The sequence below is a fragment of the Schistocerca americana genome, chromosome 7 (assembly GCF_021461395.2).
Source record: "Schistocerca americana isolate TAMUIC-IGC-003095 chromosome 7, iqSchAmer2.1, whole genome shotgun sequence".
NCBI lineage: Eukaryota > Metazoa > Arthropoda > Insecta > Orthoptera > Acrididae > Schistocerca > Schistocerca americana.
This window is the reverse complement of record NC_060125.1, coordinates 290,167,547-290,185,278: the sequence shown is the minus strand read 5'-3', so window position 1 is coordinate 290,185,278 and position 17,732 is coordinate 290,167,547. Positions and strand designations below refer to the sequence as shown.

The 17,732-nt window shown below is 39.1% G+C and overlaps 1 protein-coding gene across 1 annotated transcript in view; it reads left to right on the top strand.

The window, feature by feature from the left end:
- Nucleotides 1–17,732, top strand: part of LOC124622240 (myrosinase 1-like) — a 108,394-nt gene that overhangs the window by 44,456 nt on the left and 46,206 nt on the right. Inside the window, exon 6 of the mRNA XM_047147894.1 lies at nt 3,621–3,715. Within this exon, the coding sequence (XP_047003850.1) occupies nt 3,621–3,715 (95 nt within the window). The remainder of the gene's footprint in view (nt 1–3,620; nt 3,716–17,732) is intronic.

Here is a 17,732-nt window from a genome sequence, read left to right as displayed (position 1 = left end):
AAGCACATTTTCACTGTAAGTGCAGATATCCTTCTCAATATCAGAACCTTTTAGAAAACCAAACTGTGACTTTGACAGTATGTTATTTGAGATAAGATGGTTATAAAGCCGACTGTAGATAACCATTTCGAAAATTTTTGAGAATTCTGGCAACAGTGAAATTGGACGGAAATTTTATGCTATTTCTTTATCTCCCTTCTTAAATAGTGGCTTAACTTCAGCATATTTCAGCCATTCAGGAAATATTCCACTGATAAACGATTGGTTACACAGATAGCTTAATATGTTACTTAGTTCAGAATCACATTTTTAAATTAACTTTGTTGATATTTCATCATACCCACTAGATGTTTTTGATTTTAAAGATTTTATGATGAACATTATTTCTGTTGGGATAGTGAGGGTCAAATTCATATTATGGAAGTTACTTGAAATGTCTGGTCTGAGGTATTCCATAGGAGCATCTACCGAACCTGACAACCCCATCTTTTCAGTAACAGTTATAAAATGTTTGTTAAAAAGTTCTGCAACACTATACATATCTGTCACCAATGTATCATTTACTCTTAATGCTATTTGTTCCTCCTCATGTCTGGTTCTACCGGTCTCCTCCTTCACTTTATCCCATATTGTCTTTATTTTGTTATCTGATGTGACTATCTTTTCCTTGTAATATATTTGCTTTGACATCCGTATTACAGTCTTTAATATTTTGCAGTATTTCTTATAATGTGCTATAGCATCAACATTGGAAATGTTTCGGATTGACAGATACAGTTTTCTTTTTGTTTTACAAGATACCCCTATTCCTCGAGTAATCCATGGCTTCTTTGTAGACTTTGCTCTGGCCTTGGTAAGTTTTGGGGGAAAGCAGTGTTCAAATAAGGTAAGCACTTTGTTAACAAAAGTGTTATATTTTTCAATCATGTCATGAGCACTGTAAACATCAGTCCAGTGAATGTCTCTGAGGAATGTCCTAAAAGAATCAATTTTTGGCTTACTGATTACCCTCTTGAGCTCAGATTTAACAGATTTTATATCCTGTTCAATATTAACATTTAACAGAAGGAACTGCATGTCATGGTCTGAGAGGCCATTGACTATTGGTTTTGTGATATAATTTTGTTCATTGGACTTTTCTATAAAGATATTATCAATGGCTGTTCGTGAGCAAGTGGCTATCCTAGTGGGGAACTTTACAGTTGGAATTAAGTTGAATGATAGTGTTACTAACTCAAATAAGTTCTTATTGGGAGAGTCTTTAAGGAAATTTACATTGAAATCATCAGCAACTACTATTTCTTTGTTTTTGGTTGTTAAATGGGCCAGTGCGGCTTCAAGGTGGTTTACAAACAGATTAAAGTTACCTGCAGGTGCTCGATATACACTTAATATTATGAAAGATTTTTTGTGAAATTCTAATTCTGTTGCACATGCTTCCATATGCTGTTCTAGGCAAAATTTATGAATGTCTATGTTCTTAAATTTATGACAGTTCCTGATGAATGTGGCAACTCCTCGTTTCTCCATTACTAATCTACAAAAGTGAGATGCTAACCTAAACTGTGTAGCACTTATCTGATACAAAGGGAAGGTTTGTATCAGATCTAACCTCTCTTAAAATTTGCTTTCTTTCTGTCCTCCCTACCCTAAAAATCGGTCTTTTCTGAACCCTATAACCACTGGTATTTTACCACTCTTGACAGTGCCTCCCCCCTTTAACTTTCCTGCTATTTCCCCAGCCAATTTACCCTTCCCCTTCCTGTTGAGGTGAAGGCCATGCCTAGTATAATCCCACCTACTGAGAGAATCAACAGGAACCACACCAATGTGTGACCCTGCACCCGACATGAGCAGCCGTTCCAGCTCCAAATTAACTCTCTTGACAGAAGAGTTCAAATGAGGTCGGTCATAGCGCCCAAGAACAGATACAAACTCAACACTAGACATCATTGCGGCCGGAAAAATATCCTGCAAGAACGGGACCAACGACGGCTAAAAAGTATTGTTCAACGTGACAGAAGTACAACCCTTCCGCAGGTTGCTGCAGATTTCAATGATGGACCACTAACAAGCGTCAGCTTGCGAACCACTCAACGAAACATTATCGATATGGGCTTCCGGAGCCGAAAGCCCACTCGTGTACCCTTGATGACAGCACTACACAAAGTTTTACGCCTCGCCTGGGCCCGTCAACACCGACATCGGACTGTTGACGACTGGAAACATGTTGTCTGGTCGCACGAGTCTCGTTTCAAATTGTATCGAGTGGATGGACGTGTACGGGTATGGAGACAACCTCATGAATCCATGGGCTATGCGTGTCAGTAGGGGACTGTTCAAGCTGGTGGAAGCTCTGTAATGGTGTGGGGCATGGAATGATATGGACCCCCTGATACGTCTAGATACAACTCTGACAGGTGAGGCGTACGTAAGCATCCTGTATGATCACCTGCATCCATTCATGCCCATTGTGCGTTCCGACGAACTTGGGCAATTCGAGCAGGACAGTGCGACACATCACCTGTCCAGAATTGCTACAGAGCGCCTCTGGGAACACTGCTCTGTGTTTAAACGCTTCCGCTGGCCACCAAACTCCCCAGACATGAACATTATTGAACTTATATTGGATGTCTAGCAACGCGCTGTTCGGAAGAGATCTCCACCTCTCGTACTTTTATGGATTTATGGACACCCCTGCAGGATTCATGGTCTCAGTTCCCTCCAGCACTATTCCAGACATTAGTCGACTGTATGCCACGTCTTGTTGAGGCACTTCTGCTTGCTCGCTGGGGCCCTACTCGATACTCGATATTAGGCAGGTATACCAGTTTCTTTGGCTCTTCAGTGTATAAATTCTTCAACCACTTTTTTTGAGGGGGGGGGGGGGGAGGGTGCGAGAAGAGACCATGTCATTTCACAATTGTATGTGATACGATACGATATGAATGCGTGGTTACTGTTCTTTAGGACATGTCCGAAAAAGCAGACACCATGTGAAATCCACAGCTGCGATACACATTACGTAAATTGAAGGTGGCGCTAGGTGGAAATGTGGACCAGCCGAAGGGTGTAGCGAGATAGTCCGCGCAATTGCAGTGAATAGTGTGTCAGGTGGCGCAGATGTTAACGCAACTACCTAGTAAGCAGAACATCTCGGATTCTAAACGCGGTGTGGTACCCATTTTCACACGTCATCACTGCATAAAATCCCGATGCAGCTGACATCATGAATTACTTCCCTTTACTTGCCCCTCTCTTTCCCCCTCGCCCCCCTTCCACCTCCTTCAATTCACCTGTCTTGATCTTCACAGCTTACCCACGAGACCTTCCCCCTCCTCCCCGCAAACCCTCCCTTCCCATCCATGCCTGATGGCCATATAACCTTACATATTCTGTTTCGAAGGCTGAACAACATTTTCAGTTTACAACTACTTCTAAGAAAAATTTTGTATGGTAGTTGACCTTCAGCTTTCACCAGTCTATCTCACGCTGATCTCAGTCATTGTTAGGACGCAAATGAGGAGCACTGTCTCATGTGTATTAAAAGTATAATAACCAGCTATATTCATTTTGTTAAAATGTCTGGAACGATAAAACGTACGTGTTTGTTGTTACAGGATACGTGGGCATCACGCTTAATTGTGACTGGTACGAACCAGTGACCAACTCAACTGAAGACGTAGAAGCAGCCGAGCGCGGCATTCAGTTCATGGTATTGTTCATTTTACACAGTTTGTACTCTAATTTGAGCGTCTCGTGATTGCTTCTGGTCTGAGATGCTATCTAATGTTCGGAACACGTAAGTCAGTTACCACTGAAACGTCCCCTTAGAAAAATTAATGAATTGCTGTGCTGGTAAACACCTTAAGTTATTTGATTTTCAAACAACTGAGGAAAACTGAACGTACTCAGACATTTCTCTCTTTACTTATTCTGATCGTCACTAAACTGACACACAATATTTTTAGCGCAACGCAATCTGACTTTCAATAATCCCTACAAAAGAATGGTCCTGACTAACAATAACCTATACCTCTCATGAATCACTTACCTCACAAAAATCTTCGTTACTCGAACTACTGCAATACAGCGAGCGCCAATACTGCCAGCTAAAGAAAGGATTCTAACTACTGAAGGCACAAACTACTGATAGGCATAGTTAGGGAATGAGAGATTTTGATAGAGAACAAACAATGTATTTACCTCAATAGTGTTCAAAAGTCATAATATATATATCAGTTCATGATGTCCAATATTACAAATTTACTCTTTCTGATGGACACACGTCCAGATCGTCCGCTCTCAAAATTCTGCCATCTCTCTCCCCACATCCACCACTGCTGGCGGCTCACCTCCAAATGCCCAACGCTATGTGCTGTTCACATCTAACTGCCCAACACTACAATAGCGAATATTCCAACAATGCCAACCAGCCACAGACTGCACACAGCACAGCCAGTGATTTTCACATAGAGTGCTACGTGACACTACCAATATAAAAACCTAAACAGCCTAATCACATAGCCCCCATGCTCCCCACACAAAAATTTTACAAATTGTTGTGGGCAGTGGCCAATACAGATATGAAAAAAATTTAATAATTACAATAAGAAAGATATCAAATGCACACACTTATTGATGCAATGTTGGTCAAAAGCATAAATTGTTCTCATAAAGATAGCCCTGATCATTGATCAGAATAGCAATTGCAGTTTTTTTTCAAAGTCTGAGCAGCAAAAGACAATGCACACGGAAGTAGTGGATTTCTATACAGTCTTGAAGAAGTAGTGTTGTCCTCCCAACGGAAAGACAATGCTGACTCTTGACATGCAGACAAGTAATGGGCCATAACAGAGCAAACCCAGGTAATGGGCCACAACAGAGCAAACCCACAGTAGAGTCAGTCGAAGTTTTGAAGAATATTGGTAGGTAGGTCATCACAGAGCAGACCCCTCTGTAGTCCTGGTAGAAATTATGGTACTGGTGGGCCACCAGAGGTGCACACCCACTGTAGTTCTTGTAGAGATGGCTAGCAGCCATCCGTTGTGACTGTGAAGGTGCACAGTCACCATTGAAGAGTCTTGCAGATAATATAGCAAGTCCATGAACCACCACTTGTGCACTCACAAAATTTTTTTTGAAATGTTCTTAGAACCAGCAATGCTGTTAACCAGTCCCTTGCTGAATTATCAACACACATGCGACCACTAACAGTCGTCTTTTTTCACATATTGTGCATATACTATGACCAACAGAAATGTGTGCAGTGAAATGAATGCTTACAAGTTACTTAATTTGATGAACTGGTGTCAATTACAATTTTATAACATGAGAATACAATAACAAAGGTACAAAATACATCATTAAAGAACATAACAATATAGATAACATTTGTAGTAATATGGGCTTTACAAAAGAATCGAAATAACAGATGCATCAGTGTTACAGGAATTATGACATAAGTACATACATAAAAGATCAGAACAACTTTTGAAACATCAACTTCACACATGAGCATTAAAAGAAAACAGAATAAATAATGTCTAAACATCTTTACAAAGTAAATAAAATATTATTAGAAAATTTCTACAACAAACTCTTATCAGCTAAACCCATAAAAACAGGAAAAACACAAATACACCAGAGTACACAAACAGATAGCGGAATAACACAAAAGGAAAGGACAGGGTTTATTTTCAGTGTAACATTTGGTACTGCAGTCCAACCCAAAACTTCATTCCATAGATCTTTCCTCTTATTTCAACATGTGTTTCCACCAAAAAAATCCTATCCAAGCATGCTTTCTGTATTTATATGTTCACTTAGTTCTTACCTTATTATTTATTTTCCATTATCTTACCTCATCATTTATTTTCAAGAAAATCTTAGCTAAACCTGTCGTCCCTAAAACCTACTGTTTGGTTCATATCCTCTTTCAAAATAATTATTTCTCATTGTACAATACACATTATGGCCCAAATCTTTTTCATATAATGCATTCTTTCCCTATTCTCCATAGTTAGTTTCTTATATTGTATCCCCCCCTCTTAAGCTAACTTAAATCTACTGAGCTCAGATATATATACCAACGGATGAGGCAATGCAGCAGCACATAACAAATTAACACAAACAGCAATGACAAAAAAATGCAAATTGGCAAAGCAAGCAGCAGTATATCTAAATTAACAAAGCAATTGCAATATTACAACTAATATAAAGCACTGTGCAGCAAACAAGAAAAATAAATCAGTAGTAAAACTGGCTTAACAGAGTAATACAAAGTGAAATTTAGTAGCACTATGCCTGGCAAACAGCAGCAGCAAATGCAATAACTTATACCTAAATATGACATAGCTCAAGCAGAAAAAATAGTATACTAAAGACAACAATGCAGATAAGGGAAACGTCTATTCACATCTTAGTGTCTATGTCATTAAAGTGGGGCACCACAACTTATTCTACAAAAAAAATTACCAAGTACTTGAATAGAAAATTATGTATGCAGTTACTGTTATTAGTCCCTTCTTATTGTTCTTTCCTTTCCAAGTGCTCCGTTTTCGAAAAATGTGGATCATAAAATTATTATTTAATAGATCTGTTGACAGAAAGTATTCACATTAGCAAATGCATTTAATTTTATTTTATAAAACCAATGCTGCGACACAGCTAGAAACCAGATATCAAATGAAATAAGCAACTATGTAAAGCAAAGCATAAAAATATCATTCAATAGTCATGTGGCATTTCATAAGTTAGTAGAAATTCTCTCAACTCTCGTAGAAAGACACTTGTCATAATCAGGTGTGCAGATGTAAGAATATTTCCCATCAGTTTATAAGCATTTCAGTAAGTAGCACAAAGTATGCGCTCCACAATATAATTATATGTTTCCAAGTAATGAACATGTCGTATTTGCGATGCTTTCTGTAAAAGAATGTCAATAGCGAGGTTAATGACCTCTTTTTGCTCCACCTAATGGCTTTTTCTCCAGGCAACTGGCCCAGGTGGGTGCCCACAATGCATTACGTCAATGTCACTTAGCTTTCTTACCGGAATATTTATGACAGCAGTTTGCACTACAGTGACAGTCTGATATAAAAAAAAAAATCACAGGTCGAGAATTTGCATTACAAATGTGTAGAAACAAAATCCTATAAATATAACAGTGTCCAAAAAATTTTCGGTGGCATTTTGATACATTCACGCATGTACACACATTTCATAACTCTTAAAGTACGATTCTTGGTTTCCAACGTCGTTTTTCACAAACCAGAGTCCCCAACTTCTATTCATTTTTCATATACGTGTAAACACGTAATCACATTCCTCGTATACGGTAGCATCATCTTATTGATCATAAAAATACCTCAACAGCTTAATACACATCGTCATTGTAATAATAACATCATAAAACCACAGCCAAATCTCAAAAACGTCGTAGCTTTCTGCAATAATTTCAAAACCTAAAAAAATTTTCTCTGCTCATTTCAATAGTGTCATCTACCTCAAACGTACTTTAAAAATCATGATCCCATACCAAATACATCATTCAAAGCTCACATAGTATCACAAAGGTTCCGAAAAAAATATTAACAGTTCACAAAGTACAGACAAAATACAATTTCATAAGTGTGAAGTCCCCCCATGAACCATGGACCTTGCCGTTGGTGGGGAGGCTTGCGTGCCTCAGCGATACAGATAGCCGTACCGTAGGTGCAACCACAACGGAGGGGTATCTGTTGAGAGGCCAGACAAACGTGTGGTTCCTGAAGAGGGGCAGCAGCCTTTTCAGTAGTTGCACGGGCAACAGTCTGGATGATTGACTGATCTGGCCTTGTAACAATAACCAAAACGGCCTTGCTGTGCTGGTACTGCGAACGGCTGAAAGCAAGGGGAAACTACAGCCGTAATTTTTCCCAAGGGCATGCAGCTTTACTGTATGATTACATGATGATGGCGTCCTCTTGGGTAAAATATTCTGGAGGTAAAATAGTCCCCCATTCGGATCTCCGGGCGGGGACTACTCAAGAGGATGTCGTTATCAGGAGAAAGAAAACTGGCGTTCTACGGATCGGAGCGTGGAATGTCAGATCCCTTAATCGGGCAGGTAGGTTAGAAAATTTAAAAAGGGAAATGGATAGGTTGAAGTTAGATATAGTGGGAATTAGTGAACTTCGGTGGCAGGAGGAACAAGACTTCTGGTCAGGTGACTACAGGGTTATAAACACAAAATCAAATAGGGGTAATGCGGGAGTAGGTTTAATAATGAATAGGAAAATAGGAATGCGGGTAAGCTACTACAAACAGCATAGTGAACGCATTATTGTGGCCAAGATAGATACGAAGCCCACACCTACTACAGTAGTACAAGTTTGTATGCCTACTAGCTCTGCAGATGACGAAGAAATTGAAGAAATGTATGATGAAATAAAAGAAATTATTCAGATTGTGAAGGGAGACGAAAATTTAATAGTCATGGGTGACTGGAATTCGAGTGTAGGAAAAGGGAGAGAAGGAAACATAGTAGGTGAATATGGATTGGGGGACAGAAATGAAAGAGGAAGCCGCCTGGTAGAATTTTGCACAGAGCACAACATAATCATAGCTAACACTTGGTTTAAGAATCATGAAAGAAGGTTGTATACATGGAAGAACCCTGGAGATACTAAAAGGTATCAGATAGATTATATAATGGTAAGACAGAGATTTAGGAACCAGGTTTTAAATTGTAAGACATTTCCAGGGGCAGATGTGGACTCTGACCACAATCTATTGGTTATGACCTGTAGATTAAAACTGAAGAAACTACAAAAAGGCGGGAATTTAAGGAGATGGGATCTGGATAAACTAAAAGGACCAGAGGTTGTACAGAGATTCAGGGAGAGCATAAGGGAGCAATTGACAGGAATGGGGGAAATAAATACAGCAGAAGAATAATGGGTAGCTTTGAGGGATGAAGTAGTGACAGCAGCAGAGGATCAAGTAGGTAAAAAGACGAGGGCTAGTAGAAATCCTTGGGTAACAGAAGAAATATTGAATTTAATTGATGAAAGGAGAAAATATAAAAATGCAGTAAGTGAAACAGGCAAAAAGGAATACAAACGTCTCAAAAATGAGATCGACAGGAAGTGCAAAATGGCTAAGCAGAGATGGCTAGAGGACAAATGTAAGGATGTAGAGGCCTATCTCACTAGGGGTAAGATAGATACCGCCTACAGGAAAGTTAAAGAGACCTTTGGAGATAAGAGAACGACTTGTATGAATATCAAGAGCTCAGATGGAAACCCAGTTCTAAGCAAAGAAGGGAAAGCAGATAGGTGGAAGGAGTATATAGATGGTCTATACAAGGGCGATGTACTCGAGGACAATATTATGGAAATGGAGGAGAATGTAGAGGAAGATGAAAGGGGAGATATGATACTGCGTGAAGAGTTTGACAGAGCACTGAAAGACCTGAGTCGAAACAAGGCCCCGGGAGTAGACAATATTCCATTGGAACTACTGACGGCCGTGGGAGAGCCAGTCCTGACAAAACTCTATCATCTGGTGAGCAAGATGTATGAAACAGGCGAAATACCCTCAGACTTCAAGAATAATATAATAATTCCAATCCCAAAGAAAGCAGGTGTTGACAGATGTGAAAATTACCGAACTATCAGCTTAATAAGTCACAGCTGCAAAATACTAACACGAATTCTTTACAGACGAATGGAAAAACTAGTAGAAGCCGACCTCGGGGAAGATCAGTTTGGATTCCGTAGAAACACTGGAACACGTGAGGCAATACTGACCTTACGACTTATCTTAGAAGAAAGATTAAGGAAAGGCAAACCTACGTTTCTAGCATTTGTAGACTTAGAGAAAGCTTTTGACAATGTTGACTGGAATACTCTCTTTCAAATTCTAAAGGTGGCAGGGGTAAAATACAGGGAGCGAAAGGCTATTTACAATTTGTACAGAAACCAGATGGCAGTTATAAGAGTCGAGGGGCATGAAAGGGAAGCAGTGGTTGGGAAGGGAGTGAGACAGGGTTGTAGCCTCTCCCCGATGTTGTTCAATCTGTATATTGAGCAAGGAGTAAAGGAAACAAAAGAAAAATTCGGAGTAGGTATTAAAATTCATAGAGAAGAAATAAAAACTTTGAGGTTCGCTGATGATATTGTAATTCTGTCAGAGACAGCAAAGGACTTGGAAGAGCAGTTGAATGGAATGGACAGTGTCTTGAAAGGAGGATATAAGATGAACATCAACAAAAGCAAAACAAGGATAATGGAATGTAGTCTAATTAAGTCGGGTGATGCTGAGGGAATTAGATTAGGAAATGAGGCACTTAAAGTAGTAAAGGAGTTTTGCTATTTGCGGAGCAAAATAACTGATGATGGTCGAAGTAGAGAGGATATAAAATGTAGGCTGGCAATGGCAAGGAAAGCGTTTCTGAAGAAGAGAAATTTGTTAACATCCAGTATTGATTTAAGTGTCAGGAAGTCATTTCTGAAAGTATTCGTATGGAGTGTAGCCATGTATGGAAGTGAAACATGGACGATAAATAGTTTGGACAAGAAGAGAATAGAAGCTTTCGAAATGTGGTGCTACAGAAGAATGCTAAAGATTAGATGGGTAGATCACATAACTAATGAGGAAGTATTGAATAGGATTGGGGAGAAGAGAAGTTTGTGGCACAAATTGACCAGAAGAAGGGATCGGTTGGTAGGACATGTTCTGAGGCATCAAGGGATCACCAATTTAGTATTGGAGGGCAGCGTGGAGGGTAAAAATCGTAGAGGGAGACCAAGAGATGAATACACTAAGCAGATTTAGAAGGATGTAGGTTGCAGTAGGTACTGGGAGATGAAAAAGCTTGCACAGGATAGAGTAGCATGGAGAGCTGCATCAAACCAGTCTCAGCACTGAAGACCACAACAACAACAAGTGTGAAGTTATACAATTGTGTAATTACATAAACATGTGTCACTGATGCAGTAAAAAATTCCTTATCTCTCTCAGTTAAACGATCAGATAGCTGTGTAATTTATGTGTTAGAAAAATATGATACCGATGTGTAAAGTTGTATAAGCAAATACCATATTAGCTAGGGCTCCTTGTGCTTGCCAAGCACATGGTACACAAAGTAAGCGTGTACCCCCCTGAGGATTAATGTAAGTATACCCTGAGGTCTTACAGATTACAGCAATTGAATCAAATGAATCACAGAAAATCTTTGTATCTTTGTAATTCAAAAATCTTTAAAAATAAATGTTTTAAGTACAAAATTAATCACTCAGATACGTGTACTGTAGCGCTAAACTGTGCGTCTTGTTGTAAGACAATCTCTGTTATTACTTAAGGGTAAAAAATGTGCCAAGTGTAATTATCGTCGTTGGTAAGCAAAGTTCTGTAGAAGTCAATGTACTTCCTTCGTAATAAACAAAAGTGAAATGCTATGCGTATACATATCATAGTCATTACGTACATTACCGTGCTCAAGGAAGTACTATGGTGTAACGTATTGCTGTGCTACGGGAAAGGCTGTCTCACTGAAGTGACACCACAAAAGTTACTACTAAATCATGTTTTACTTTCCAGAATAATTCAGAAAAACTGTGCAGATATAAAACAGATACAGCGCAAAAGCAATAATATAAATTGTGTCACTCATTAGTAGCGTCGTGATATAATCGTGTACCTGTCAAATAACTAACCACTGTGTCATCTGGTATCTCTCAGAAAGTACTTTAAATCCATAACGTATTTTCAAATAAACCAAAATGTTGCATTAAAGTCCTCATTAGCAGTAGCAGTAAATGTTCTAAGTATGTGAGCCTTATAGTCGTTACGTAATCGTGCAACTAACAAGCAAGAATGTACAAATAACAACACAATGCCGTCTGTTCACTATAACAATGCATTACTATAACAATGCAATTACTGTTTAAATAAGTTCTCTTGGTTCTTGACTGGTTAGTTAACTTACAACATTGTTGCATGATAACAGTTTCTAAGCCTGACAAAGCGTACTAGTAGCCTGAAATAAAAATTTTATGGCAGAGACTAAGTTAAAAAGCAGATTATCTCTCAATAAACGGTCTTACATATGAAATGTGGTGCAATCTTTAACTCTTCCTAGTACGCAGAGTTTCAACTTCAACGCAATTATCATGTTGTATACGTCAGTAAGGAATGCTAAAATTTTTCTCAGGGTTAGCGTCTATGTTATTTTTCTCAGAGCCAGCCGGTGCACGTGGCTGCCTGTGGTGCGAGTCATTGTCTGTTTCTTTGTTGGCGCGCGTCGTTATTAGGATTAGGAGTCCTAACTTCTGCAATTTCACCTTGTCGAGAGGGCCCTGCCCTGTTTGAACCACGCCAATTTTGATGAAATTCAGGTCTGTCGTTATGTCGGTAGTTTACATAGTTTCTTTTTTGTCGGTAATGTGGAGGAGAATTTCTCCCGGAATCGTAACTGCGCGGTGGACCGTTGCGTCTGAAGTTATTCTGTCTCCCTTGATAATAATTATTTTGGTTCCCATATTGTCTGTTTCTCTGATTGTCTCTGTGATAGTCATTACCACGGAGTGGTGATCTTTCTCTGTAATTATTACTACTCTGCCAACGGTTGTCATACGGGTGGTGTCTATTTTGGTCACGATTTATGTTGTAAGAATAGCCTTGTCGTGCCCAGGTATTATTTCTTTCATCGCGGAATTGTGACGGATGTGACCTGTAATTGTTGTGTTCCTGTTTTCGCGTCCCGCGATTGTCAGTGACAATTTCCAATTCTTGTAACAGTCCCTGAAAAGCTTCAGTGTCGTCTTTGCAACATCCTGCCAAAATAATATGTTGTAAATGTTCAGGAAATTTGATTAAGCAAATGCGGATGAGTTCTGAGGGGCTGTATGGGTTTGACAGGTACTGATTCTTGTGCAACATGTCTTCAAAATATTTCACAAGACTGGAAAATTACGATTGTTCTAAATGTTTCATCATTATGATGCTATGTTTTACACGGTCTTGAATAGCTTGAGACCAATATGCTGAGAGGAAGGCACGATAAAATTCTCCTTCACTGTGACAATCGTGAACGACCGATCGCATTCTTACAGCTGGTTCATTCTCTAAATAGCCACACATAAATTCTAATCTGTGCTCTAATGACCAGTTGGGAGGAAAACAATGAGAGAACTGATGAAGCCACACTTGTGGATGAATGTCGTTGCCGGAATTCTTAAATGTTTTGAATTTACGTGTAGTAATAAACAGCTTATAGTCAAAATCATCATATCGGCGAGTCGCATGTCGGTCATTGTTTCTTCGTTTCGGCGTTTCCATCTCAAAATTCGGTGTACTTTGCCAATTGCTTTCATAATTTCCGAAGTGCCCTGTGTTATTATTTTGTGGCTGTTCCGTATTTCCATGTCCCTCTCCCCGTATTGGAGCGCGAGTGTCCTCTGAAATATGTAATTCTTGAATTACTTGTGCCAACTGATCTTGTACTTCCCGGATTTTTCTTTTGTAGTGTGTATTGATTTGATTTTGAATGGCTTCAAATGGCTCTGAGCACTATGGGACTCAACTGCTGTGGTCATCAGTCCCCTAGAACTTAGAACTACTTAAACCTGACCAACCTAAGGACATCACACACACACATGCCAGAGGCAGGATTCGAACCTGCGACCGTAGCAGCAGCGCGGCTCCGGACTGGAGTGCCTAGAACCGCACGTCCACCGTGGCCGGCGATTTGATTTTGATTTTGTTTGAATTTTCTGATTTGTTCATACTCTTCTGTGTCAGTGAAGGCTACGGGTCTTGTGTCATTCAGATCATCATCTACCTTTGTAGATAAGTTAGTGAACTGATCTGAAAGTTCGGCTTCTTTCTCCGATAGTGAACTTATTTCCTCAATATGTTGTTCTGAACCAAGTTTCAGTGAGTCCATTTGTGTTGAAATCGCAACTACTGTGTCCTTTACGTTTTCCTGAGTTTTTGCAAGTTGCGTAACCGAATCGGTAGATACAACTGATTCAATTTTAGCTTGCAAGGTGTCGTGATTTTCATGAACAATAGTTTGCGGTTTTTTATGGCTGCTTTGTGATTCTGTAATGCATTTTCATGCCGCGAAAAAAATAGGTTGAAAATGGTCACAAATTTGTGTTTTTACGTCATTACAGACTTTTTGACATTTCGATTCGATGTTATGTAACTCAGTAGTTAAATCTTCACATGTTTGTTCAAGCGTGGTGTCTAACTTTTGAAAATTTTGTTCCATTGTGTCTAACTTTTGAAGATTCTGTTCCATTGTGTCTAACTTTTGAAGCCTTTGTCCCATTTGTTGTATTAATTGTAATAACAGTGCACTGGTGTCTGAAACATGTTCCTCAGTGCTATTCGGCAGTGCATTTGAACCGGCAATATTCGCACTCTGAAAAGCAGAAAATGTGTCTTGATTTATTTGAGAAAACGGTGAGGAAGCAAAACCTGAATCTACAGTATTTGCAAGATTGTGTCATGTCATTTCGGAATCCTGAGGCGAGCTGTTGCTGACCGATCGATCGATAATGCTTCACTGTTCACTAATTTTTTCACTGTCTACACCATTATTTGTTATTTGCCGCCCGCTCCATTTCCCTATGCACAATTACCAAATTACTACTTTGAATGTCTGTTAATTCATAATACAGTGGTGCTAATATGCTACGCTCGTCGTCACTATCATTTCTCAATTTACTTTGGAGCCTAGTTTTACGTTTTTCACACGCCATTATTCTCACAATATTTCACACGATAACATAGAAAAGCACAATTTGAAGAGCAAAATAAGAAAAAACATTAACATAGCACTGAAAATAATATCTAATTAATAGCAAGCACAGCTGCGAAATACTTGGTGCCGATATACGTGCATGCCACATCTGTTTTACTGTACAACAATGAAAAACTACAACTACAAAGAAGATTCTCTCTACAATCACGCGCTAGCAATAAACAATAGCTACACTAATTACACAAACTACAAGAAAAAATCAGAAGATTCCAGTGAGGTATCCTCCGCTAAGGGTCAACATATCAAACGTCCCCTTAGAAAAATTAATGAATTGCTGTGCTGGTAAACCCCTTACGTTATTTGATTTTCAAACAACTGAGCAAAACTGAACGTACTCAGACATTTCTCTCTTTACTTATTCTGATCGTCACTAAACTGACACACAATATTTTTAGCGCAACGCAATCTGACTTTCAATAATCCCTACAAAAGAATGGTCCTGACTAACAATAACTTATACCTCTCATGAATCACTTACCTCACAAAAATCTTCGTTACTCGAACTACTGCAATACAGCGAGCGCCAATACTGCCAGTTAAAGAAAGGATTCTAAGTACTGAAGGCACAAACTACTGATAGGCATAGTTTGCGAATGAGAGATTTTGATAGAGAACAAACAATGTATTTACCTCAATAGTGTTCAAAAGTCATAATATATATATATATCAGTTCATGATGTCTAATATTACAAATTTACTCTTTCTGATGGACACACGTCCAGATCGTCCGCTCTCAAAATTCTGCCATCTCTCTCCCCACATCCACCACTGCTGGCGGCTCACCTCTAACTGCCCAACGCTACGCGCTGTTCACATCCAACTGCCCAACACTACAATAGCGAATATTCCGACAATGAGACCAGCCACAGATAGCACACAGCACAGCCAGTGATTTTCACATAGAGTGCTACGTGGCGTTACCAATATGAAAACCTAAACAGCCTACTCACACCACCGTTCTCGGATAACTTGCAGGAAGTTTATCAGTCAGTTTTCAGAATATCTACAAATTCCGTGGAGTATTTTTTCACGATTGTCCTGGGTATGCAGGACTATATGTGCTTTGCAGAAACTGTACAAAAATTAAAAAGAAAAATTATCTCCGGAATGAACCAAGTTCTCTGGAAAGAAACTCCATTTTGAACATCCGCACTGCCTTGGATTATATGATCTGTAGAACACAGTATAACGGTACATCTTCTGCATGTTGAACCCTCTGAAAATTTAGGCACTGCATGAAAGTGGTTGCAGATGTAAGCGGTACAAGTGGTTTACGTTATTGATACTTCCCCACATTATTTCCTAAGTAGGAAAGTCAAACAATGGTGCCATTCCATTTCTCGCAACATATGCGAGATTTGAGGAGATAAGGTTCCTAGCAAATGGCTTTGTAAGTACTTAAGTGCCACCAAAAGGCTTTAGAACCTGAATTAAGAACCTGGATGAAGAAACCTATACGTTGCTGGCACTGCACGATTATTGGGCATGACCCCTACTCCGATGGTTTTGCCGGCTCGTGTTCTTGAACCGGAATTGACAATGTCACCATGCATCAGCGCTATATACTATGATATTACTTGTCATTTAAAAATAAAAACCACATGTAACAGAGCTCGGGCAACAGATTGTTGCAATGTAGAATGTTGCCGTGGTACATTCAATGAAATTGCCTGACATTTTCAAATGATTCAGATGGCTGTAAGCACTAAGGGACTTAGCATCTGAGGTCATCTGTCCCCTAGACTTAGAACTACTTAAACCTAACCTAAGGACATCACACACATCCAAGCCCGAGGTAGGATTCGAACCTCCGACCGTAGCAGCAGCGCGGTTCCGGACTGAAGCGCCTAGTACCGCTCGGCCACAGTGGCCGGCGCCTGACATTTTCACGCATTGTTAGAGCACATTAAAAATGAACGTGATTTTCTAAATGCTTGAAAGCATCATCTTTCCAGCCGTGATCAGGGTGAAATTAATTATGCAAAACAGATTTTCTAAAAGCAAATTGAATTCGATATTTTTATTGCAGTTATTACGAAAATCAATTTTGAAGTGATTTTGTAGAAGTTTAGAAATTAGTAGATGAATGATATTTTGCGCTGGAAAATCTTCTGTTACTAAGTTGTTGGGTTCAAAGTTTCATGTTTATCACACCCTTAATCAACGTTGTTTTGAATGAGACAGGTTTCGAAGCTTCAATATAAAACGGTATTTGTAACAGAGGTATCGAATGTACACTATTTACAACTTCTTACAAAAATTGTAGTCTATCAGACGAATCTGCAGATTATTCGCAAATAGTAGGTGAATAAAATTTTGTTTTCCACATTCTTGCGGTATCGAGCTATTGCGTATTAAGTTTCATGTTCAGCACGCGTTTACTCTGCGGAATGTAAGAATCCAAACTCTACATTTTTTCATACCACAATTTTCCCGTCCAGCTTTCATTAAAATTATCTAGTATTGTCTACCTCGATTGGATAATCAAACACAGTTTTTAGGTGGCTAAAACCATGGTAGTTCTAATGAGCCAGTTTGGAGAGTTTTCTATAACAGAATCTTTTGCAAAACTAGATGGAAAATAGCGCATTAATAATTTTTTTATAAATCTTCGACTTTTCACTTAATTTATTCAGTATCGGAAAGTGTTTCATAAGTAAAAGTTCATATTTGAGTACCTTGTCTGCATGCCATGTTTCACATTCTTCATAGCCTTATTCCCTGAGATATAAGAATCCAAATTTTGAAATATTTCGGGCGCCGATTTTTTCGGGTGATTTTATCGAAGAGTTTCTTGTTGAACATGACTGGTAAAACTCTTTTCATTACTTTTCATAAGAGAACGCTTACCGTGGAGCACGTACGCCAAATTTCATTTCTTCCAACAAAATATTGGCCAAGATATAGTGTAATG